Source organism: Oncorhynchus masou, chromosome 15 (assembly GCF_036934945.1).
Source record: "Oncorhynchus masou masou isolate Uvic2021 chromosome 15, UVic_Omas_1.1, whole genome shotgun sequence".
Lineage (NCBI taxonomy): Eukaryota > Metazoa > Chordata > Actinopteri > Salmoniformes > Salmonidae > Oncorhynchus > Oncorhynchus masou.
Window position 1 is genome coordinate 54,497,077 of NC_088226.1, and position 24,652 is coordinate 54,521,728.

Here is a 24,652-nt window from a genome sequence, read left to right on the forward strand (position 1 = left end):
GGACTGTGAAAAGACCCCTGGTGGCATGTCTGGTGGGATAAGTGTGTGTGTCAGAGCTGTGTGTAGGTTGACTATGCAAACAATTTGGGATTTTCAACACATTAATGTTTCTTATAAAAAGAAGAAGTGATGCAGTCAGTCTCTCCTCAACTCTTAACCAAGAGAGACTGGCAGCATAGTATTTATATCAGCCATCTGATTACAATGAAGAGCAAGACGTGCCGCTCTCTTCTGAGTCAGCTGCAGCTGAACTAGGTCTTTCCTTGCAGCACTGGACCACACGACTGGACAATAATCAAGATAAGACAAAACTAGAGCCTGCAGAATTAGCTTTTTTTAGTATGGTGTCCAAAAATCAGAGAAGCTCTTTATTACGGACAGATCTCTCGCCATCTTTACAACCATGGAATCTATATGTTTTGACCATGACAGTTTACAATCTAAGGTAGCGCCAAGAAATTCAGTCTTCTCAACTTGTTCAACAGGCACACCATTCATTACCAGATTCAGCTGAGGTCTAGCACTTAAGGAATGATTTGCACCAAATACAATGCTCATAGTTTTAGAGATGTTCAGGACCAGTTTATTACTGGCCACCCATTCCAAAACTGACTGAAACTCTTTGTTAACGGTTTCAGTGACTTCATTAGCTGTGGTTGCTGATCTGTATATGGTTGAATCATCAGGATACATGGACACACATGCTTTGTTTAATGCCAGTGGCAGGTCACTTGTAAAAATGGAAAAGATTAGAGGGCCTCATTCTGGTCCAAATATGATTATTAGGGCCCTCACGGAATACAGGCATTAAAACGGAATTCAACAATATTCAAAAACGTGTTGTCCTTAGTAGGGAATCAACTAAATGTTTCTATTAAAAAAAGTTTGATTTTGAGAGCAAAAACCTGAACATTTTGAAAAAAATGGAAACCAAGACAATATCCAAAACAGCTAAAAATACACTGAATTCATACATTTTCAGTCATTTAAATTGTAAAGTAATGTCTTTCTACACAATACCACAACAAATGTTTTCAATCTGGGTGGTCTATTTTCCAGTGTATTTCAGATGGAATCTAAGCATTAGTATATACCACCACAATAGAGCTCCTTGGGCCTGGCTGGCTGGCTACTATTTCTATTTGGCTGGCTACTCAATGTACTGGAAAACACTGTGACAGAGACAATGGAATATTTTCAATGTTTTGGCAATTGAATGTTCACTATTTTGGGCTTTGGAATTTCCATTAAAAAGCTCTAAAATCATTTTAATGTCATTATTTCACAATGCATTCAATGTTTAAAAAACAAAATTACTCAGCACTAACCGTTAAGGCCGCAGGTTTGATCAAGGCCCATTTTGAGATTACCTCTTTGGCAGGATGACAGCACGGCGCTGGGCCCTTGGCTGAAAATAGATTGTAAAACACGTCTAATAAAATAAATAAGATTGCTCACCGCTCTCTTTGCAGTGAGAAAGGCTGGGTGAGGTCCTGGGGTTGCTTGCATGCAATGGGAAATATGAGATGAGGTTAAAGAGTGGACTGAGGGAGGGAAGAAGGGAGGGAGCAAGAGGGAAAGAGAGGCATCCATGCTGTCAGCTCTCTAGTGTTGTCTCCCCTCATTAGAACAGAGGCACACTACTAAGGCACTGCCTGGAAGACTGGTTAGCAAATACAATGACCTCAGACTACATGAGAGAGAGAGAGAGAGAGAGAGAGAGAGAGAGAGAGAGAGAGAGAAGGAGAGAGAAAGAAGAGAGTCACAAGATTTAGCTTAGAACTAGGTTGTACTCAGCTCATTGTTAAGGTAACAAAAAGTTTAAGCAACATTCAAAAAGACAATACAATAAGGCATTTATGAGTTCAATAAGTGATTGCAAAAACATAACATAATTTTGTGAATTATTACATATAACCAGTGTGTTGACTTAGGGTAGATCAGTTGTGCAGCTGTAGGCCTTAAGCTTACACACAAATCATGCGGTCGGGATGTCGACCATCAGTATTTACGGTATAGCCATCACTTTCCTTTACTAACCCTGGTGGAGGCAATTAGGTTTAGGAGTTACCAGCGGTGATGTAACATGCAGTCATACGTACGTAATCAAGGGTGCAAATCAACTGACCGCACCACCATAGGACATGAATGTGTTAGTGGGCGGAATGTGAGACGGTGTGAAACTCAATCTACTGTACTCTGAGTAAACCACTCCGTTCCTCACGCCCTCCACCTAGCGCTCCTGTCAGAACACTTAGCCCTGATTGACAGCTGGCTGGGGCCTGCCAGGCCAGTCAGAGGCGGCCGTGCGATTGAGGGGGCGGGAGCTGGGACTGTTAACCACTGGTGTCTGGGACAGCTGCAGTGTCGCAGCTCCCGCTGGCTGCTGCACGCCATAAATTCTCTCTAAAGAGGGTTTACTTTTTATTTTAATGGGGGCTGTAAATTTATGTTGCTGAGGCCCTGAGAGAGCTATTTTTAAAGGGACAGTCTTCCTCTTTTCCATTTTCCCTTATTTTTCCCTGAGAGAGGAGAAGTGGAGAAAATGGAGCTCTGCCATGCCTCTTGTGGTCTGTTTTAGCCAGTCTGCACATGATGGGCAACGTTAGGAAACTAATGGAAAGAAACTTCTATAAACTATCCATCATACAATTCCACTACAGTATGCCTGTGTTAGTGTGAGCCACAACAAAATGAGACTTTAACAGTGTGCTGTTATGCTGTCATTGTTCACACTGCCAAGTGCCTAATAGTTCCTCCCTCTACAGGTGCTGTTTGCCCTGAACCAGACCCTGCTGCAGCATGAGAGTGTAAGAGCAGGCAGTCTGCAGGGCTCCTACACCACCGAGGACCTCATCACACACTACAACTGTGGAGACCTCAGCTCCATCATCTTCAACCACGACACCTCACAGGTACATCTACCATTGCTGAAAGACGGAAATGGGCTAAAGCCATGTTATTCCATCCTGGTCCTGAAGATGCAGGCTTTTGTTTCTACCCAGCACTAACACACCCGATTGAAATAACAATCAAGCCCAGACTTAGAGGAGTGACTTACTATGCACACACACTATAGTCGTCACACACCATGTACTATAAATCCTGTATTGACATACCAATTATGGTATGGTCATATTTCAACATTCATTAACACTGTACCATTATGTATGTTTTCAGACTGATGGCACACACATGATCATCTGTGATCACGACATCAGCAACGTCTAATTAGGATCATTTCAGCATATTACATCACTTTACCTTCACAGGTGTATTATTACGGCCAGACAAATGATAGAATAAGACATTCTCTTCTGTATCCTTGGCCCCTAAAGACCATGTCTCCTACAGTTGTCTCCTGAGTCCCTCCGCTAAATCAGACCAGTGAGCCTGGGGTCTTTATCTAATGATAACACATTAACATTCCATACCACATGCTATAACCATCTAATGGTTGATGGTGGTGCCTGGCTGTGCTGATCTATGGCAGGCCTTATGAACTTTCTACCGGAGTAGCAGGTGTTCCCTGATAAATGGACAGTAATCCCCAGCCCCATGCTCTCCCAACTCAGTCTTCATCTACTGGGGCCTGATGGGCCGCAGGCGGGCGAGGTTAATGGATTTCAACACGGAGGGCCCTACTCATTCCTCCGCCTCAGCCGTAGCAGAGCAGGCCAATCCACCAGAGGGTGTAGAGCAATTAGGACGTTCAAAGAGAGAATGCAGACGGAGGCCCTGGTCAGGGCTGCAACCAGGAGTGAGGAAGGGAGGAAATGTTTCCCTGTCATTTCACATTTCCTGAGCGGTCAGGATAGACTGCAGCTAATGGGCTTTCCTGTGATAAGTTATCTGCATGTGGTTCACCCCCCCCCTCCAACTGGCCACCTCTTTCTTCTCTGTTTTCATTAAATGCTCTAGCGGTCCTCATTCATCAGAGAACCGATGGGGCTCCCTCCCTTTTTCTTTACCCCCCCCCCCTCCAGTCCCACAGGACCCACCAGTCCTAGAGAGAGAGAAACAGAGAGAGAGAGACCGAGAGAAAGAGAGAGAGAGCGAGACAGAGAGAGAATATAACAAGAAAGAGAGAGATTGAAAGAGGAAAGAGAGAGAGCAAAATTGAGAAAGAAGAGAGTCACAAGAGAGGGAGGAGTATGAGGGGAAAAGATATTTAGAAAGAGAAAGGAGAGTTGTAAAGATACATGATATAGGAGAGATCAGAGCTGTATCAAGAAGTTACAAACAATGTCATATACACCAATAATCATGTGTTTAACCACATTACTACGTGCCATGAAAACCAGATCTTGAGAGAGAGTAGACAGATTGATAGAGAGAGAGACTTTGACTTTGTCTTTCTTTAATGAAACTTTCTAATTTCATTTAAAACTCACCACCCCCTTAAAAATAAAACACCTAAATATATCCTGTACTGCATACATGTACCATACTCACCTTTCCATCTACCACATGATACCACATGATACATCACAATTCTCCAAAAAACACACCACTTCTACAACCGTATATCCTCACTTTCCCCCAGCTATACAGACAGCCCCCCAACACACCACATCTCCTGAAACATCTCCACACTTTTTATCATTCTATAGAAGTCAAACTCAACCCTAAGGCGCGCAGAGACCATCCCATTAAACAATAGTAAAGGGTCTGTTATCTCCCCACCTTTGACCCTGTTCCTCCTTGTTAGCCAAATAGACAACTTCGCCTGATCAAACAGAAAATGCAACAAAACACATTTGGCCTTCTACTTATTAAAGTACTTGTACCCCATTATAAACATCCCAACAGTAAAAACCACCCCCAACCTCTCACACAGTCATTCCAACAGAGACATTAATGGCATTAACCTGGCGCACACAAAAAACACACCAATCACAGTTTATTTTATTACACAGAAAGGACAACACGGCCCGATTCCCGGTTCAACCCGTGCCAACCAGCTGTTAGAGGCCAGAGCTCCATGAAGAACCCTCCACTGGAGGTCCCCTGACCTCTTTGGTACTGGGGGTTTGTAGAGCCCCCTCCATTTAAAACCCACCATACATTCACTCCTGTTAGGATCCTAATGTTCCTAACCTTAACACAGAGGTTGTAGAGGGCTTTACCTCCCACCCCTTCAAACTCCCCCAGGCTCAGAGTGTTAAAATCTAACAGGTCCTCCAGACCCCTTGCCAGTCTCCAGTCTCTGCAGTCACCTGCAGTGGCGGGAACATTGGTGGCCCCTCCCCCTTTGGCCGCTCAAACACCCCCCTTACCGGCTCAGACAGTACGTCCTGGACCTCCTCCAGGATTCTCTCCAGCAGCCTAAGAGACGTTATTCCTGTTTGTTGTGCCAGGACTTCCGGGGTTTTCCATCTCTCCTCTCCCAGCAGTCGCAGGTCTCCCAGCCTTTGTAAATCCACTAACATCAGTTGCCTCTGCAGGGTGGCTGACTGAACCGATCTCAAAGGGATGGCTGGGTTGTGGAAGATAGGCTCCTCCCACAACCACAGCCCAGGCCCCACACCCCCTTCTCGTATGGGCCTTAGCAGCTGCCAGGCCCTCAGCACTGCAGAGTAAAAATCTGAGAGACCTGCTGTACTCAGCCTCTCCAGCTACATGAGGAACAGCTGCCGGTCCAACCCTAATCCACCAGCTCTCCTCAGCAGTGCGCATGCTGGTTCCCTCCAGCCGACATCAGTGTGGTTCAGCAGTCTCTGCACCGCCTTTAGCTGGAAAGCAGCCACCCTGCTCTCCAGTTCCACCAAGCCCTGTCCTCCTTCGTGGACGGTCATGTACAACACTGCCACCCTCAGCCAGTGATGGCCCGAACAGAAAAAGTCCACCAGCTTGCGTTGCAGTTCTGCGAGCAGACCGGCGGGAGGGGGTTGAGGACAGACAGTTTATGCCACACGGAAGATGCCACCAGGTTGTTTATTATCAGCACCCTCCCTCTATATGACACTTGGGACAGGAGCCACTTCCACCTGGCCAGTCTTGACACCACTGCCTGTAACAGACCCTCCCAGTTCTTCCTGACCCACTTCTCCCAGCCCAGGTACACCCCCAACACTTTAAGCCCTTCACAACCCCACTACAAACCCCCTGGAAGCAGAGGAGGGGCCTTATCCCCCCATGCCCCACATAACAGAGCTTTGTTCTTGCCCCAGTTTACCTTATCTGATGAAGCTCCCTCGTACACCTTCAGACTGGTCTCTAGTGCCTGCATATCCTGACCATCACAGAAACGTCATCTGCATATACTGACACTGCTATGCCTGTCACCACATCCATGCCTGTCCAGCACACTCCCTGCAGTCTCTTGCGTAGCAGTCCCCAAAAAGTCTCAATGGCTAGTGTATATAACGGCCGAGATAAAGGGCATCCTTGTCTAATGCCCTGCCTCACCCAGACTGGCCTACTGGGCCCCCCTCCCACCTTGACCATACATGACGCCCCAGCAAACAACAACTTCACACAGGTCAAAGAACTCTTCCCAAACCCAAACACAGACATCACATTAAACAGATACTCATGGTCCACTCTATCAAAAGCCTTCTCTTGATCTAAAGAGACCAGTCCGAAGTTCACATTAGAACCTCTCGACAAGTTCAACACGCCCCTGATTAAGAACAAGTTGTCCGTGATTGAGCATCCCAGTACATAATATGTTTGGTTCTTATGTACTATCGAGCCGCCCGTCGGCAGCTCATCGGCCACTCTCCTACCCCGACACATTCACGAAACACGCAAAAGAAGTCCTGTCATATTATTCCCCAGAATATTTTATAAAACTCCACTGGGAATCCATCGACCCCCGGTGCACGACCGGGGGACATCTGGGTTACGGACTCTGCCAGTTCATGTGACAACAGAGGAATGTCCATTTCATCCCTCTGTGCCAGAGAGAGCTTAGGGAATCCTGCGAACAAGACCTGAGCACACACAGGATCACACATTTCTGCCCTATACAACTCAGTATAAAACACCACAGTCCCTTCCTGCATCTCCCCCACCACAGAGGTCACCCGCCCACCAGACAGCCGTAGACTATGCATACCCTTGGCTTCACCGCTCTGTCTTTCCAAACCAAAGAAGAAGGAGCTGGGAGCGTCCATCTCCTTGAGCATGGAGAACCTAGCTCTTACAAGTGCTCCCTTTGCTTTAACCTGGAAAAAACTGCCCAGGTCCCTACGTAATTCAGCTAAATTAGCCTCGAGGCCTACATTGCCTTGCCCCACCATCTCTACCTCCATCTCATTAATACAACACTCTAGTTCCCCCAATACTCTCCTAGCCTCTGAGGATGAGAGAGCTGTATATTGTTGACAGAAAAGCAGAATTTGGACTTTCCCCACATCCCACCATTGACTCAGAGACTCATACTCCTCTCTTCACTGCTCCCACCTTTCCCAAAAGGTCTGGAAACCTGAGCAAAAATTGGCATCTTGTAAGAGCTTTACATTAAACTTCCAATAGGATGCTTGCCGAGGCCCTGGTGAAATGGACAGCCGAGCCATGGCTATGTGGTGATCTGAAAACCCCACAAGGAGAATGGTAGCGCCCAACAGCCTATTGCTCTGATTCCTGGACATGTAAACAACATGTCCCTTTCCACCAGAGCCCCCAATTGACTTCATTCAACACATCACTATGAGTCTCCTGCAGAAACAACACCCCTACCTTTTTTTGTATGACATATTCACCCAACACACTCCTCTTTCCCGCGCCATTTATATTGAGCGAGCCTACCGAAGAGTCTCCATAAAGAGTGTGAGAAAAGCCAGCAAAGAAAGAGACTAATTGCAAAGCTCAAAAAGCCTCAGTGCCAGAAAGAAACTATACATCTAAAGTGTCTGAAAGTAGATCCTTACGCACAGTTGTGACCCACTTCCCCAACCTAAACCGTTTCCTGGATGAGAGGACACCATGCCCCTCATTTTTCATAGCATGTTGTACTGATCTTACAAACTTTCTTGGATAAATAACTCCTCATCGTCCTCTTCCTCAGATTCACTTTCCTCCTCTCCATCTCCCATCCTGACCACCTGCCCCTTCCTCTCTGGTCAGGACCTCCACCCCAGCACCAGGAAAAGGTTCCATGGTGCTTTTGACCACACCCTTTTTCCTTTTCTGCTTGACACCCTCCTCCCCCCCCTAGTCTCTTACACTTCCCCACTATACTCTCCTCATCCACTAGCATAACCAGACTAGACCCAGCCTCATCAACACCACCATACATAACCTGACTAGACCCAGCCTCATCTACACCACCATACATAACCTGACTAGACCCAGCCTCATCTACACCACCATCCATAGCATGACTAGGCCCAGACTCATCTACACCACCATCCATAGCATGACTACACCCAGTCTGATCTACACCACCATCCATAGCATGACTAGGCCCAACCTCTGCATCTCATTGCCCCCTGCACGTTGACCTCGATTTCCCCCACTGGCGCTTGTGCCCTCACCTTGTCTGCGGCCTTTATGTGGCACGCAAAGCTTTTATTCCCCAAATCCCGACACTCAAAACACAGTAGACTATCTGTGCTGGCAAACCCTGCGTAGAGCCCCTCACCATGCCTCACTTTAAAATGCACATTTAGCTGTTGTTCATTGTTTTTCAGAAACATAAACACTTGCCTCCGGAACAAAACAACGTGCTTAACGGCATCTGTCTGAAAGCCTGCCGACAGTACACGAAAACCGCTAGCAAACTTACCGAAACGACTCAGCTCTTTCCTGATTTGATCATCTGTAATAAACGGAGGCAAATTTGCAACTACCACCCTGGTCGAAGGGGTAGAAAGAGGTGAAATTTGCACCAACACCCCTTCCAAATATTCCACAAGTAATTAGCCTACCAACCAAATTTGCTCTTTTCATGAAGACAACCACAGCTTTGTTCATCCTAGAAGCAGAATGTATTTTTTCAGCTCCTACCTGTTCACTGACTGCAAGCAGAACCTCCTCCACTTTAACTCCATTCTAAGGAACACGCCTGAATCCATGCCGTATCGACAGCGTCTCCTCCGCGCTAGGCTGAGAAGCCATCGCGCACACCACACCTTCCAAACCTAACTCTGTCCTCTCCTGCCCTAATTTAAAAAAATCTTTGGATACCGCTAAAACAAATAGTGCGTTAACCCTCCACTATAGAAAAAATACATGTAAAGAAAAGACCAAGGACAGAATAAAGAACATTAGTTAGGACAGAGCCCTCCATACCAAACACTCAAACTCCAAAAAACTCCCAGCATGCACTGCAAGAGAGAGCGAGAGAGAGAGACAGAGAGAGGAGATTAAGAGACAGAGAGAGGAGATTAAGAGACAGAGAGGTGACAAAGAGAGACAGACAGAGATATTATTGGTGAGAGAGAGACAGAGAGAGGAGATTAAGAGAGAGAGAGAGGTGACAGAGAGAGACAGACAGAGATATTGGTGAGAGACAGAGAGAGGAGATTAAGAGAGTGTGAGATGGGAGAGAGGGATGAGAGTGTTTTGGGGGAGTGTGTGAGATAGACTGCATGCTAACAGGAGTACGACAGCTGACCCATCTATGTCTCAGCGCAACCCATCACAGACACACACATGTACGTGATTAGGAGCTTTCCATGCTCCCTCGGCTTTCAGCTCTCCAGTCCTCCTCATGACTTTTAGTGCTGCAGCTCAATAAGACACAGCAGCTACAGGTGTCCAGAACATACAGTACATCATACAGTACTTTTCAAGGCCCTCTGGGCAATCAGTCTTTAAAGCCACAAGAGACATGATACACTCTTCTCTCTCTCTCTCTCTCTCTCTCTCTCTCTCTCTCTCTCTCTCACAGCCCACGCACAGCCCACGCACAGCCCACGCACAGCCCTGTTCTCTCTGACCTCTCTCCTGATAACCCCTTCCTGTCATTACCCTCCCTCCTCCCCCCTCACTCCCTCCATCTCCACTGGGGGGAGTAGCCCTGGTCAGGAAGTGGAGAGGAACTTGCTCCTAACAAATGCTTTGACCCCAGAGCTGGAAGGAAGTGAACAGGATACTCCCAGAGAACAGCACAGGGATGGGGCTCAGATGCAGTCTGCTCTGCTGCCTCCTCTGGCCCCCGGTGTGTGTGTGTCTTTCAGAGCAGCTTTATAATAGAGCAGGGCCTCTGTATCCGTGGCCCTTGAGGCCCCCCTCTAAACACAAGACCTCCCTCTCCTTCTGCTCCTCCTGGACCCCTGATCATCTCTGCAGATTAATGGACTGCCTATCCCTCTGAGCTGGCCAAGAGCTGACTACATCCAGGAAGCTGTCTGCTGTAAATCAATCAAACCCCAATTAAACACACATTCACACACACACACGCAAGCAGGCATGCAAACACACACACACACATCAGCAGAGTAGAGCTGTGTCATTTTTTCTCTCTCTCTGTCTCTCTCTCTGTCTCTCTCTCTCTCTCTCTCTCTCTCTCTCTGTCTCTCTCTCTTTCTGTCTCTCTGTCTCTCTGTCTCTCTGTCTCTCTGTCTCTCTCTCTCTCTGGTGGTCATTTTCCACCAGGCTGTCATGCAACACACGCTGGCACAAATGTCAGGAACACTTTCTCCTGCCAGGTCTCACATAGGCACTTGTGTGTGCCAGGACGTCACTAACACCCTCCCTCTCCGACTCTGTCCTTGTCTCTTTCCTCTTCCCTGGTTCTCCCACTCTGTCCTGCTCTCTTTCCTCTTCTCTCACTCTGTCCACTCTTTCCTCTTCCCTCGTTCTCCCACTCTGTCCTTCTCTTTCCCCTCCCTCTCTTCCATTCTCTCTTTCCCCTTCCTTCTCCCCCCCCCCCTCTCTCAGCTCCCTCACTTCATCAACAGTTCCCTGCCGGCCCATGAGAAGACCACGGCACTTCAGATTGACAACTACTTCCGCCAGGAGCTCATCTACAAACGCAATGAGCGAATGGCACGCCGCATCTCCGCCCTCATCCAGCGAAACCCCTCCCAGACCTTCTTCTTTGCTTTTGGTGCAGGTGAGTGGGAATGGTTGTAAGGTTATGAGTCCAGTTAACCACATTACACTCATCTAAGGTCAGTTTCACATTTTACCACTTTATTATTATTTTTTTAACCTTTTTTTAACCAGGTAGGCTAGTTGAGAACAAGTTCTCATGTGCAACTGCGACCTGGCCAAGATAAAGCATAGCAGTGTGAACAGACAACACAGAGTTACACATGGAGTAAACAATTAACAAGTAAATAACACAGTAGAAAAAAAGAGAGTCTATATACATTGTGTGCAAAAGGCATGAGGAGGTAGGCGAATAATTACAATTTTGCAGATTAACACTGGGGTGATAAATGATCAGATGGTCATGTACAGGTAGAGATATTAGTGTGGCAAAAGAGCAGAAAAGTAAATAAATATAAACAGTATGGGGATGAGGTAGGTAAAATTGGGTGTGCTATTTACCGATAGACTATGTACAGCTGCAGCGATCGGTTAGCTGCTCAGATAGCAGATGTTTGAAGTTGGTGAGGGAGATAAAAGTCTCCAACTTCAGCGATTTTTGCAATTCGTTCCAGTCACAGGCAGCAGAGAACTGGAACGAAAGGGTTAGGTTAGGATTTAGGGAGGGTAAGCTCAACCTAGATCTGTGCCTATGGGCACCTCTATGGGACCCCATCTCTGGTACTCTGTTGTGCTCACAGAAACTGTGTGTTCGTCTTTTACAAACACTGAAGCTTAGTTACTTGACATAGGGAGCTGGATGTGGCTGCAGGGTGGATGACGGCGAGAGTAGTAAATGATAGATTACCTGTCTTTATGGCCCAGTCAGAGGTGGGTTTTGGCAGCCAGAGGACAGGAGACAGATGAAGGCTGGAGGCCATGTTCACAGTGCTGCCCTGCACCTCAGCCCACCGTTAGCTCTCCCCAGCCACCAGTAAAGACTAATGGGGCGTAGAGAGGAGAGGAGAGGAGAGGAGCTTACACCCAACATCTCAGTGGAGGCAAGGAATGCTCACGGATACAGTTACATCTACATCTGCACAGTGTCTGAATGTCTGCTTGTGTGTGTTTGTGTGTATGGGGGGGGGGGGGGGTGGCAGCGAGCGAGAAAGAGACATCAGGTTTGTGTCTGGTTAGTGTTTGTACCCATGTTAATGTGTGTTTACGCTGAGCAAAATGCTCTCAATCTTGTGTTTGAAAACTGGAGAAAGTGCAGGACAATAATAGTCTTCAATTGTTCCCAGATCTCTGGCATGTAGAAACACATGTAAAATACACACATGCACGAACACACACACACACACAACAGCAGTTCCCTCCCAAATCCAGAAATGAAGAAACCATGAGATGTTTGTTTCAATTATCATTCCACACTAATGCTGCTAATGTTTCCTGAATGTTGCAGTGTGTCCTGGGGGAGAGGGAAGTGTGTGTATGTGTGTAAATGGGTGGTGCAGTCTCCTGGGTGTGTGCTTAGTGCTGTGCACCATACTGCATGATTAATGCTGATCGCCTGGTTCCTTCCTCTGAGCATTTTTCACTCCCTCGCTCCTTCTACCCAGTGTTTGGACAAGGCCACTGCAGCAATAACCAGCTGTGCAGAGATAGAGTGTACACAGTATGTGTGTGCACAGTATGTGTGTGTACAGTATGTGTGTGCACATTATGTGTGTGTGTGTGTGTGTGTGTGTGTGTGTGCATGATTATACAGTAAGTGTACTATAGCTGTGTGTTCACAAGTGTACACACTGTATGTGTATTAGAAGTAATGAGTTGATTTTCATCTAATAAATACATCTATGACCAGCATTCCAGTGAACCGGTGGTGGAAATAACCCTTGATGAATCTGAAGATACATCCTTCCATTATTAAACTGTGTGTTTTCATTGGGATCCTGAAATCCACAGATACAAGTGAACCAAACCAGTCCTCCCAGTCTGTCTGTCGTTCTGCCCCTGAACAGGCAGTTAACCCACTGTTCATAGGCCGTCATTGAAAATAAGACTTTGCTACTGGGCTTGTAGGCAATGGGACTATATAGAACACTTTGAGGAAGTACTGCTAAAAATGTGTCCGATAACATTGCTCTTTTTTCCCCCCATTCTACACCACTCTGATGTAGGGCTGGTGTAGGGTGGAGTTGGAGGTATAGACTGTGATGTAGGGCTGTTGTAGGGTGGAGTTGGAGATATAGACTCTGATGTAGGGCTGGTGTAGGGTGGAGTTGGAGGTATAGACTCTGATGTAGGGCTGGTGTAGGGTGGAGTTGGAGATATAGACTCTGATGTAGGGCTGGTGTAGGGTGAAGTGGGAGGTATATACTCTGATGTAAGGCTGGTGTAGGGTGGAGTTGGAGATATAGACTGTGATGTAGGGCTGTTGTAGGGTGGAGTTGGAGGTATAGACTCTGATGTAGGGCTGGTGTAGGGTGAAGTGGGAGGTATATACTCTGATGTAAGGCTGGTGTAGGGTGGAGTTGGAGATATAGACTCTGATGTAGGGCTGGTGTAGGGTGAAGTGGGAGGTATAGACTCTGATGTAAGGCTGGTGTAGGGTGGAGTTAGAGGTATAGACTCTGATGTAGGGCTGGTGTAGGGTGAAGTGGGAGGTATATACTCTGATGTAAGGCTGGTGTAGGGTGGAGTTGGAGATATAGACTGCGATGTAGGGCTGTTGTAGGGTGGAGTTGGAGGTATAGACTCTGATGTAGGGCTGGTGTAGGGTGGAGTTAGAGGTATAGTCTCTGATGTAGGGCTGGTGTAGGGTGAAGTGGGAGGTATATACTCTGATGTAAGGCTGGTGTAGGGTGGAGTTGGAGATATAGACTGCGATGTAGGGCTGTTGTAGGGTGGAGTTGGAGGTATAGACTCTGATGTAGGGCTGGTGTAGGGTGGAGTTAGAGGTATAGACTCTGATGTAGGGCTGGTGTAGGGTGAAGTGGGAGGTATATACTCTGATGTAAGGCTGGTGTAGGGTGGAGTTGGAGATATAGACTGTGATGTAGGGCTGTTGTAGGGTGGAGTTGGAGGTATAGACTCTGATGTAGGGCTGTTGTAGGGTGGAGTTGGAGGTATAGACTCTGATGTAGGGCTGGTGTAGGGTGAAGTGGGAGGTATATACTCTGATGTAGGGCTGGTGTAGGGTGGAGTTGGAGATATAGACTGATGTAGGGCTGTTGTAGGGTGGAATTGAAGCTATAGACTCTGATATAGGGCTCGTGTAGGGTAGAGTTGGAGGTATAGACTGATGTAGGGCTGGTTTATGGTAGGTTTGAAGGTATAGACTCTGATGTAGGGCTAGTGTAGGGTGGAGTTGGAGGTATAGCCTGATGTAGGGCTGGTGTAAGGTGGAGTTGGAGGTATTGACTCTGATGTAGGGTTGGTGTAGGGTGGAGTTGGAGGTATAGACTGTGGTGTAGGGCTGTTGTAGGGTAGATTTGGTGGTATAGACTCTGATGTTGGGCTGGTGTAGGGTGGAGTTGGATGTATTGACTCTGATGTAGGGCTGGTGTAGGGTGGAGTTGGAGATATAGAACTGGTGTATAAGATTTGGTGTATGGCCTGTGATGACCTCACCTGGGTGCCTGGTGAACAGGATAGTGCCAAGTCACCTGTTGGCCATCTGTCTGTCTGTCTGCGTTCCTTCAGCTGACAGGCCGGTGTGTGTGTGTGACTATGTGTCAGTGTCTGTGTGTGTGTGAGGGCTGACAGGTAGTGTGAGCTGATGAGAAACATGACAGCAGCGCGGCCATAACCGGGCGGTAACCCAGGAGTACAGACGCGAGCGCCAGGCCGTGGAGAACTACGTTTCCTCTAGGTTCTCTCCCAGGCGCCTGAAGCAGCTCTCAGAGAAGCAGATATCAAAATATCCCACAGTCACCTTCTGACATCATCTTCTGCTAACACTTTACTTATGAAGTGTTAAATTGGCTGATAAATGTGCATAGCACCTTATAGATTTAGCCATAGAGCATAGTACTGGTGAGGCCTATGGGAACACTGTACTCTGCCATCGTCTTCTTTCTGTCAGTTTATTGGCTCAGCTCTGTCTGTCTCTGCTTTCATATCCGTCTGTCCGTCTGTCTCTGTCTTAATCATAGTATTTCTGTCTCTGTATCATCACTGTCTGTTTGTATTTCTATGTCTGTGTCTGTCTGTCTTGGCCCATCCGTCCAGGGCCTTCTCTGACACCCTCTCCATCATCCCAGCTGCAGACTCTTCAGAGCAAAGCAGAGCTGGAGGAGAAATAGTGTGTTACAGTGAGAGTGGCGTTACAGTGACAGTGGTGTTACAGTGAGAGTGGCGTTACAGTGACAGTGTTGTGAGAGTGGTGTTACAGTGAGAGTGGTGTTACAGTAAGAGAGGCGTTACAGTGAGAGTGGTGTTACAGTGAGAGTGGCGTTACAGTGACAGTGTTGTTACAGTGAGAGTGGCGTTACAGTGACAGTGTTGTTACAGTGAGAGTGGTGTTACAGTAAGAGATGCGTTACAGTGAGAGTGGTGTTACAGTGAGAGTGGTGTTACATTGACTGTTGTTACAGTGAGAGTGGTGTTACAGTGACCGTGGTGTTACAGTGACCGTGGTGTTACAGTGACAGTGGTGTAACAGTGACAGTGGTGTTACAGTATGAGTGGTGTTACAGTGACACTGGTGTTACAGTATGGGTGGTGTTACAGTGACAGTGGTGTTACCATCACAGTGGTGTTACAGTGAGAGTAGTGTTACAGTGACAGTGGCGTTACAGTGAGAGTGGCGTTACAGTGACAGTGGCGTTACAGTGACAGTGGTGTTACAGTGACAGTGGTGTGAGTGAGAGTGGCATTACAGTGACAGTGTTGTTACAGTGAGAGTGGCGTTACAGTGACAGTGTTGTTTCAGTGAGAGTGGCATTACAGTGAGAGTGGTGTTACAGTGAGAGTGGTGTTACAGTGACAGTGGTGTTACAGTGAGAGAGTGTTACAGTGAGAGTGGCGTTACAGTGGGAGTGTCGTTTCAGTGAGAGTGGCGTTACAGTTAGTGGCATTACAGTGACACTGTTGTTACAGTGAGAGTGGCGTTACAGTGACAGTGTTGTTACCATGACAGTGGCGTTACAGTGACAGTGGTGTTACAGTATGAGTGGTGTTACAGTGACAGTGGTGTTACAGTGAGAGTGGCGTTACAGTGACACTGTTGTTACAGTGAGAGTGGCGTTACAGTGACAGTGTTGTTACAGTGAGAGTGGCGTTACAATGAGAGTGGTGTTACAGTGAGAGTGGTGTTACAGTGAGAGTGGCGTTACAGTGGGAGTGTCGTTACAGTTAGTGGCATTACAGTGACACTGTTGTTACAGTGAGAGTGGCGTTACAGTTAGAGTGGTGTTTCAGTGACAGTGTTGTTACAGTGAGAGTGGCGTTACAGTGAGAGTGGTGTCACTCCCACTGTACCGCCACTCCAGTTATAATGGTGTTACAGTGAGTGTGGTGTTACAGTTACAGTGTTGTTACATAGAGAGTGGCGTTACAGTATGAGTGGTGTTACAGTGAGAGTGGTGTTACAGTGACAGTGGTGTTACAGTGACAGTGGTGTTACAGTGGGAGTGTCGTTACAGTTAGTGGCATTACAGTGACACTGTTGTTACAGTGAGAGTGGCGTTACAGTGACAGTGTTGTTACAGTGAGAGTGGCGTTACAGTTAGAGTGGTGTTTCAGTGACAGTGTTGTTACAGTGAGAGTGGCGTTACAGTGAGAGTGGTGTCACTCCCACTGTACCGCCACTCCAGTTATAATGGTGTTACAGTGAGTGTGGTGTTACAGTTACAGTGTTGTTACATAGAGAGTGGCGTTACAGTATGAGTGGTGTTACAGTGAGAGTGGTGTTACAGTGACAGTGGTGTTACAGTGACAGTGGTGTTACAGTGAGAGTGGCGTTACAGTGGGAGTGTCGTTACAGTGAGAGTGGCGTTACAGTTAGTGGCATTACAGTGACACTGTTGTTACAGTAAGAGTGGCGTTACAGTGACAGTGTTGTTACAGTGAGAGTGGCGTTACAGTGAGAGTGGTGTTTCAGTGAGAGTGGCGTTACAGTATGAGTGGTGTTACAGTGAGAGTGGTGTTACAGTGGCAGTGGTGTGACAGTGACCGTGGTGTTACAGTGAGAGAGGTGTTACAGTGAGAATGGTGTTACAGTGAGAGTGGTGTTACAGTGACAGTGTTGTTACATTGAGATTGGCGTTACAGTATGAGTGATGTTACAGTGAGAGTGGTTTTACAGTGAGAGTGGTGTTACAGTGACAGTGGTGTTACAGTGAGAGTTTTGTTACAATGCGAGTGGCGTTACAGTGACAGTGTTGTTACATTGAGAGTGCTGTTACAGTGAGAGTGGTGTTACTGTGACAGTGGTGTTACAGTATGAGTGGTGTTACAGTGACAGTGGTGTTACAGTATGAGTGGTGTTACAGTGACAGTGTTGTTACAGTGAGAGTGGTGTTACAGTGACAGTGTTGTTACAGTGACAGTGGCGTTACAGTGACAGTGGCGTTACAGTGACAGTGGCGTTACAGTGACAGTGTCGTGAGAGTGAGAGTGGCGTTACAGTGAGATTGGTGTTACAGTGAGAGTGGCGTTACAATTAGTGGCGTTACAGTGACACTGTTGTTACAGTGAGAGTGGTGTTACAGTGAGAGTGGTGTTACAGTGAGAGTGGTGTTACAGTGAGAGTGGTGTTACAGTATGAGTGGTGTTACAGTGACAGTGGTGTTACAGTGAGAGTTTCATTACAATGAGAGTGGCGTTACAGAGATAGTGTTGTTACATTGAGAGTGTTGTTACATTGAGAGTGTTGTTACATTGAGAGTGGTGTTACAGTAAGAGAGGTGTTACAGTGAGAGTGGTGTTACAGTGAGAGTGGCGTTACAGTGACAGTGGTGTAACAGTGAGAGTGGCGTTACAGTGACAGTGTTGTTACAGTATGATTGGAGTTACAGTGAGAGTGGTGTTACAGTAAGAGAGGCGTTACAGTGAGAGTGGTGTTACAGTGAGAGTGGTGTTACAGTAAGAGAGGTGTTACATTGACAGTGGTGTTACAGTGAGAGTGGTGTTACAGTGAGAGTGGTGTTACAGTGAGAGTGGCGTTACAGTGGGAGTGTCGTTACAGTGAGAGTGACGTTACAGTTAGTGGCATTACAGTGACACTGTTGTTACAGTGAGAGTGGCGTTACAGTGACAGTGTTGTTACAGTGAGAGTGGCGTTACAATGAGAGCGGTGTTACAGTGAGAGTGGTGTTACAGTGAGAGTGGTGTTACAGTGAGAGTGGGTTTACAGTGAGAGTGGCGTTACAGTGGGAGTGTCGTTACAGTGAGAGTGGCGTTACAGTTAGTGGCATTACAGTGACACTGTTGTTACAGTGAGAGTGGCGTTACAGTGACAGTGGCGTTACAGTGAGAGTGGCATTACAGTGAGAGTGGCGTTACAGTATGAGTGGTGTTACATTGAGAGTGCTGTTACAGTGAGAGTGGTGTTACAGTGACAGTGGTGTTACAGTATGAGTGGTGTTACAGTGACAGTGGTGTTACAGTATGATTGGTGTTACAGTGACAATGTTGTTACAGTGAGAGTGGTGTTACAGTGACACTGTTGTTACAGTGAGAGTGGTGTTACAGTGAGAGTGGTGTTACAGTGAGAGTGGTGTTACAGTATGAGTGGTGTTACAGTGACAGTGGTGTTACAGTGAGAGTTTCATTACAATGAGAGTGGCGTTACAGAGATAGTGTTGTTACATTGAGAGTGTTGTTACATTGAGAGTGTTGTTACATTGAGAGTGGTGTTACAGTAAGAGAGGTGTTACAGTGAGAGTGGTGTTACAGTGAGAGTGGCGTTACAGTGACAGTGGTGTAACAGTGAGAGTGGCGTTACAGTGACAGTGTTGTTACAGTATGAGTGGAGTTACAGTGAGAGTGGTGTTACAGTAAGAGAGGCGTTACAGTGAAATTGGTGTTACAGTGAGAGTGGCGTTACAGTGACAGTTTTGTTACAGTGAGAGTGGCGTTACAGTATGAGTGGTGTTACAGTCAGAGTGGTGTTACATTGACAGTGGTGTTACAGTGAGAGTGGTGTTACAGTGAGAGTGGTGTTACAGTGAGAGTGGTGTTACAGTGGGAGTGTCGTTACAGTGAGAGTGGCGTTACAGTTAGTGGCATTACAGTGACACTGTTGTTACAGTGAGAGTGGCGTTACAGTGACAGTGTTGTTACAGTGAGAGTGGCGTTACAATGAGAGCGGTGTTACAGTGAGAGTGGTGTTACAGTGAGAGTGGTGTTACAGTGAGAGTGGTGTTACAGTGAGAGTGGCGTTACAGTGGGAGTGTCGTTACAGTTAGTGGCATTACAGTGACACTGTTGTTACAGTGAGAGTGGCGTTACAGTGAGAGTGGCGTTACCGTGAGAGTGGCGTTACAGTATGAGTGGTGTTACATTGAGAGTGCTGTTACAGTGAGAGTGGTGTTACAGTGACAGTGGTGTTATAGTATGAGTGGTGTTACAGTGACAGTGGTGTTACAGTATGATTGGTGTTACAGTGACAGTGTTGTTACAGTGAGAGTGGTGTTACAGTGACAGTGTTGTTACAGTGAGAGTGGCGTTACAGTGAGAGTGGTGTTACAGTGACAGTGGCGTTACAGTGACAGTGTCGTGAGAGTGAGAGTGGCGTTACAGTGAGATTGGTGTTACAGTGAGAGTGGCGTTACAGTGAGAGTGGTGTTACAGTGAGAGTGGTGTTACAGTGACAGTGTTGTTACATTGAGATTGGCGTTACAGTATGAGTGGTGTTACAGTGAGAGTGGTGTTACAGTGACAGTGGTGTTACAGTGAGAGTTTTGTTACAATGCGAGTGGCGTTACAGTGACAGTGTTGTTACATTGAGAGTGCTGTTACAGTGAGAGAGGTGTTACTGTGACAGTGGTGTTACAGTATGAGTGGTGTTACAGTGACAGTGGTGTTACAGTATGAGTGGTGTTACAGTGACAGTGTTGTTACAGTGAGAGTGGTGTTACAGTGACAGTGTTGTTACAGTGAGAGTGGCGTTACAGTGAGAGTGGCGTTACAGTGAGAGTGGCGTTACAGTGACAGTGGCGTTACAGTGACAGTGTCGTGAGAGTGAGAGTGGCGTTACAGTGAGATTGGTGTTACAGTGAGAGTGGCGTTACAATTAGTGGCGTTACAGTGACACTGTTGTTACAGTGAGAGTGGTGTTACAGTGAGAGTGCTGTTACAGTGAGAGTGGTGTTACAGTATAAGGGGTGTTACAGTGACAGTGGCGTTACAGTGAGAGTTTCGTTACAATGAGAGTGGCGTTACAGTGACAGTGTTGTTACATTGAGAGTGTTGTTACAGTTAGAGTGGTGTTACAGTAAGAGAGGCGTTACAGTGAGAGTGGTGTTACAGTGAGAGTGGCGTTACAGTGACAGTGGTGTAACAGTGAGAGTGGCGTTACAGTGACAGTGTTGTTACAGTATGAGTGGTGTTACAGTGAGAGTGGTGTTACAGTAAGAGAGGTGTTACAGTGAGAGTGGTGTTACAGTGAGAGTGGTGTTACAGTAAGAGAGGCGTTACAGTGACAATGGTGTTACAGTGAGAGTGGCGTTACAGTGACAGTGTTGTTACAGTGAGAGTGGCGTTACAGTATGAGTGGTGTCACAGTCAGAGTGGTGTTACATTGACAGTGGTGTTACAGTGAGAGTGGTGTTACACTGAGAGTGGTGTTACAGTGAGAGTGGCGTTACAGTGGGAGTGTCATTACAGTGAGAGTGGCGTTACAGTTAGTGGCATTACAGTGACACTGTTGTTACAGTGAGAGTGGCGCTACAGTGACAGTGTTGTTACAGTGAGAGTGGCGTTACAGTATGAGTGGTGTTACATACAATGAGAGTGGTGTTACAGTGAGAGTGGTGTTACAGTGACAATGGAGTTACAGTGAGAGTGGTGTTACAGTGAGAGTGGTGTTACAGTAAGAGAGGCGTTACAGTGAGAATGGTGTTACAGTAATCGGAATGACCGATTAATTAGGGCCGATTTCAAGTTTTCATAAAAATCGGAAATCTGTATTTTTGGGCGCTGATTTTGCCGATTTAATTTTTATATTTTTTATTTCTACCTTTATTTAACTAGGAAAGTCCGTTAAAGAACACATTCTTATTTTCAATGACGGCCTTGGAAGGGGCAGAACGACAGATTTTGCAACCTTACAGTTAACTACTCCAACACTCTAACCACCTGCCTCTTATTGCACTCCACGAGGAGCCTGCCTGTTACGCAAATAGAGTAGAAGCCAAGGTAAGTTGCTAGCTAGCCTTAAACTTATCTTATAAAAAACAATCAATCAATCATAATCACTAGTTATAACTACACATGGTTGCTGATATTACTAGTTTATCTAGCGTGTCCTGCGTTGCATATAATTGATGCAACACTGGGGGATGATTTAACAAAAGCGCATTTGCGAAAAAAGCACAATCGTTGGATGATTGTACCGAACCATAAACAACAATGCTTTTCTTAAAATCAATACACAGAAGTATATATTTTTAAACCTGCATATTTAGCTAAAAGAAATCCAGGTTAGCAGGCAATATTAACCAGGTGAAATTGTGTCATTTATTTTGCATTCATTGCACGCAGAGTCAGGGTATGTGCAACAGTTTGGGCAGCCTGGCTCATTGTGAACTAATTTGCCAGAGTTTTACGTAATTATGACATAACATTGAAGGTTGTGCAATGTAACAAGAATGTAACAAGAATATTTAGACTGAGGGATGCCACCCACTGAAATAATAAACGTTTTGTTTTCAAAATGATAGTTTCCGGATTCGACCATATTAATGACCAAAGGCTCGTATTTCTGTGTGTTATTATGTTATAATTAAGTCTATGATTTGAGAGAGCAGTCTGACTGAGCGATGGTAGCAGGCTCGTAAGCATTCATTCAAACAGCACTTTCGTGCGTTTTGCTAGCAGCTCTTCGCAAGCACAGCGCTGTTTATGACTTCAAGCCTATCAACCTAATGGCTGGTGTAAAATAGTCCTATAAATACTATATTAACTACAACCTAAAACTCTTACCTTGGAATATTGAAGTCTCATGTTAAAAGGAACCACTAACTTTCATGTTCTCATGTTCTGAGCAAGGAACTCAAACATTAGCTTTTTTACATGGCACATATTGCACTTTTACTTCTCCAACACTTTGTTTTTGCATTATTTAAACCAAATTGAATTTTAATTAATGTATTATATTAAGTTTTTAAAAAGTGTTCATGGGACTCCCGGGTGGCACAGTGGTTAAGGGTGCTGTACTGCAGCGCCAGCTGTGCCACCAGCGGGTGGGTTCGCGCCCAGGCTTTGTCGTAACCGGCCGCGACCGGGAGGTCTGTGGGGCGACGCACAATTGGCCTAGCGTCGTCCGGGTTAGGGAGGGCTTGGCCGGTAGGGATATCCTTGTCTCATCGCGCACCAGCAACTCCTGTGGTGGGCTGGGCACAGTACACGCTAACCAAGGTTGCCAGGTGCACGGTGTTTCCTCCAACAAATTGGTGCGGCTGGCTTCCGGGTTGGATGCGCGCTGTGTTAAGAAGCAGTGTGGCTTGGTTGGGTTGTGTATTGGAGGACGCATGACTTTCAACCTTCATCTCTCCCGAGCCCGTACGGGAGTTATAGCGATGAGACAAGATAGTAGCTACTAACAATTGGATACCACGAGAATGGGGAGAAAAAGGTTAATTCAATATTACAAATATATATATATATTTTTAAATCGGCTGATTAATCGGTATCTGCTTTTTTTTTTGGTCCTCCAATAATCGGTATCGGTATCGGCGTTGAAAAAATCATAATCGGTCGACCTCTAGTTGGGACAGGTGGTCTTGTTCTCTCAGGAACTGACTTTATATACAGATGTATCCAGCAGTATCTCCACCCTTCCTCTCTCTATCTATCCATCTCTCTCCCCCATCTGCTCCTTTTATCTTCAGTGCTTTGTTCTTCAGGGAGCTCATCATGTGACTGTACTGTAAGAGCTAGACTGTTACTGTACTGTTACTGTGGTGTAACATCCAGAATCCTGGGCAGCAGCCTTCTACTGTAAGGACTGTGGCAGTACAGCATATCACACTGGTGATCTGGCCAAGACAATGTGGTACACTTTTCCATGGACAGAATGACACAGCACCAGCTGATAGGAATTGGTTAAGAGCACACTCACAAGCACTTTCTCTTTCATTGGCCAACACAAACACACACCACCTCTACATAACACACTAATATTCATGATCAGTTTGATGAGGAGGAGGTGGTGCGGCAGTGTTTTGGAGCAGCGTTTCAGAAGGTTCTCATTTGCTAATTCCTTGCTGCTGCCTACGTTCTGTTATTGAAAACATCCCCTGGAATTTCCTCCAGCAACCACAGCCCAGCCACCACTTCACTGAGAAAGTGTGTTGCAGTGTGTGTGTGTGTGTTTGTTGGTGTGTGTTCGTCGTGTGTGTGTGTGTATACATGTGTGTCTGTAAGGGGACTGTGAGTTGTGAGTTGTATGACCTAGATAGTTGTTTATTAATGACTACAGCAATAAAATACATAATCAATATTTCTATTCAGTTTTGTCTGTTGCACAGTGTTTTTGTGTGCACTGTGTACGTGTGTTTATCTATACTAGGTTATTATTCGTGTCTGTTTGTTCAGATTTTAGATTTTTTTTAAATAATATTAAAAGAAAGAATATTTCAGTGCAGGTTTTTCCATTCTGTTGAAACCATGGTCCTATTGTTCCACTCTAGATATCTCCTGCTCTGTCACAACGTCTCCCTCGTTCTCTCTTTCTTCTCTTCTCTCTCTTCCTCGTCTGTCTCTGTCTGCTTTCCTGTCTGCCTCCATCCCCCCTGTATCACACTGACGCCATCTCTCTCTCTTCTTTAACTCCATCTGCTCTGTCTCACTCTGTCTTTCCATGTCGTCCCCTCCTCCCAGTAGGAACGTTTTATGGAAACAGAAAAGAGTACAGAAGGATAGGAGGAGAAACAAAGGGACACCAGTGAAAGATGACTAGAGGTCTTGCACTGATATCTCTGTATTGTATTTGTACAGGTGTGTCAGTGTGTGTGTTTATTGTGTTGTGAATGTGTGTTTCTGTATTACTGTGTCAGAGTGGCTGTATTATTTGACAGTGGTGCCTCTGTCCTGTTTTAGTGTCCACCCTGTTGGGCTAACGTGTCACTCACCCCCTCCCGTGCGTGAGACTGACGATGCACAGGCCCCGTCTCCCTTGTCACTGTGCTGGGGCGGGGGTCAGCCTTTTTTGTCTTTTTTTGTCATACGTCTTTAACTCAAACATACATACACGCACGCACACAGACACGCACACACACACACACACAAGACAGGTAGATGCACACACACACAGGCACACATACAAGGTCTGTCTGATATTAGATCCACCACAAGTCAGAGCTGAAGAGCTGCGATATTAAAACGTAATCTTTGTATCAGTCATCTCCCCATTAGCAACAGACCCAGTGTGGAGCCTCATCACTTGCCTGTCTCCAACTCTCCTTACAGTCTCTATACAGCGCAAGGCAGCAGCATGAAAATCTCTCACAAACATTTTATTGACATTATTACATATTTTACATACACTACCATT

The 24,652-nt window shown here is 46.2% G+C and overlaps 1 protein-coding gene across 2 annotated transcripts in view; it reads left to right on the plus strand.

The window, feature by feature from the left end:
- The window catches only part of LOC135556466 (metalloprotease TIKI2-like), a 111,447-nt gene that overhangs the window by 67,545 nt on the left and 19,250 nt on the right, over nucleotides 1–24,652 (plus strand). For both annotated transcript variants that reach the window (XM_064989696.1, XM_064989695.1), the window contains exons 3-4: nucleotides 2,769–2,915; nucleotides 10,834–11,008. In XM_064989696.1, coding sequence (XP_064845768.1) covers nucleotides 2,769–2,915; nucleotides 10,834–11,008 — 322 coding nt within the window. The remainder of the gene's footprint in view (nucleotides 1–2,768; nucleotides 2,916–10,833; nucleotides 11,009–24,652) is intronic.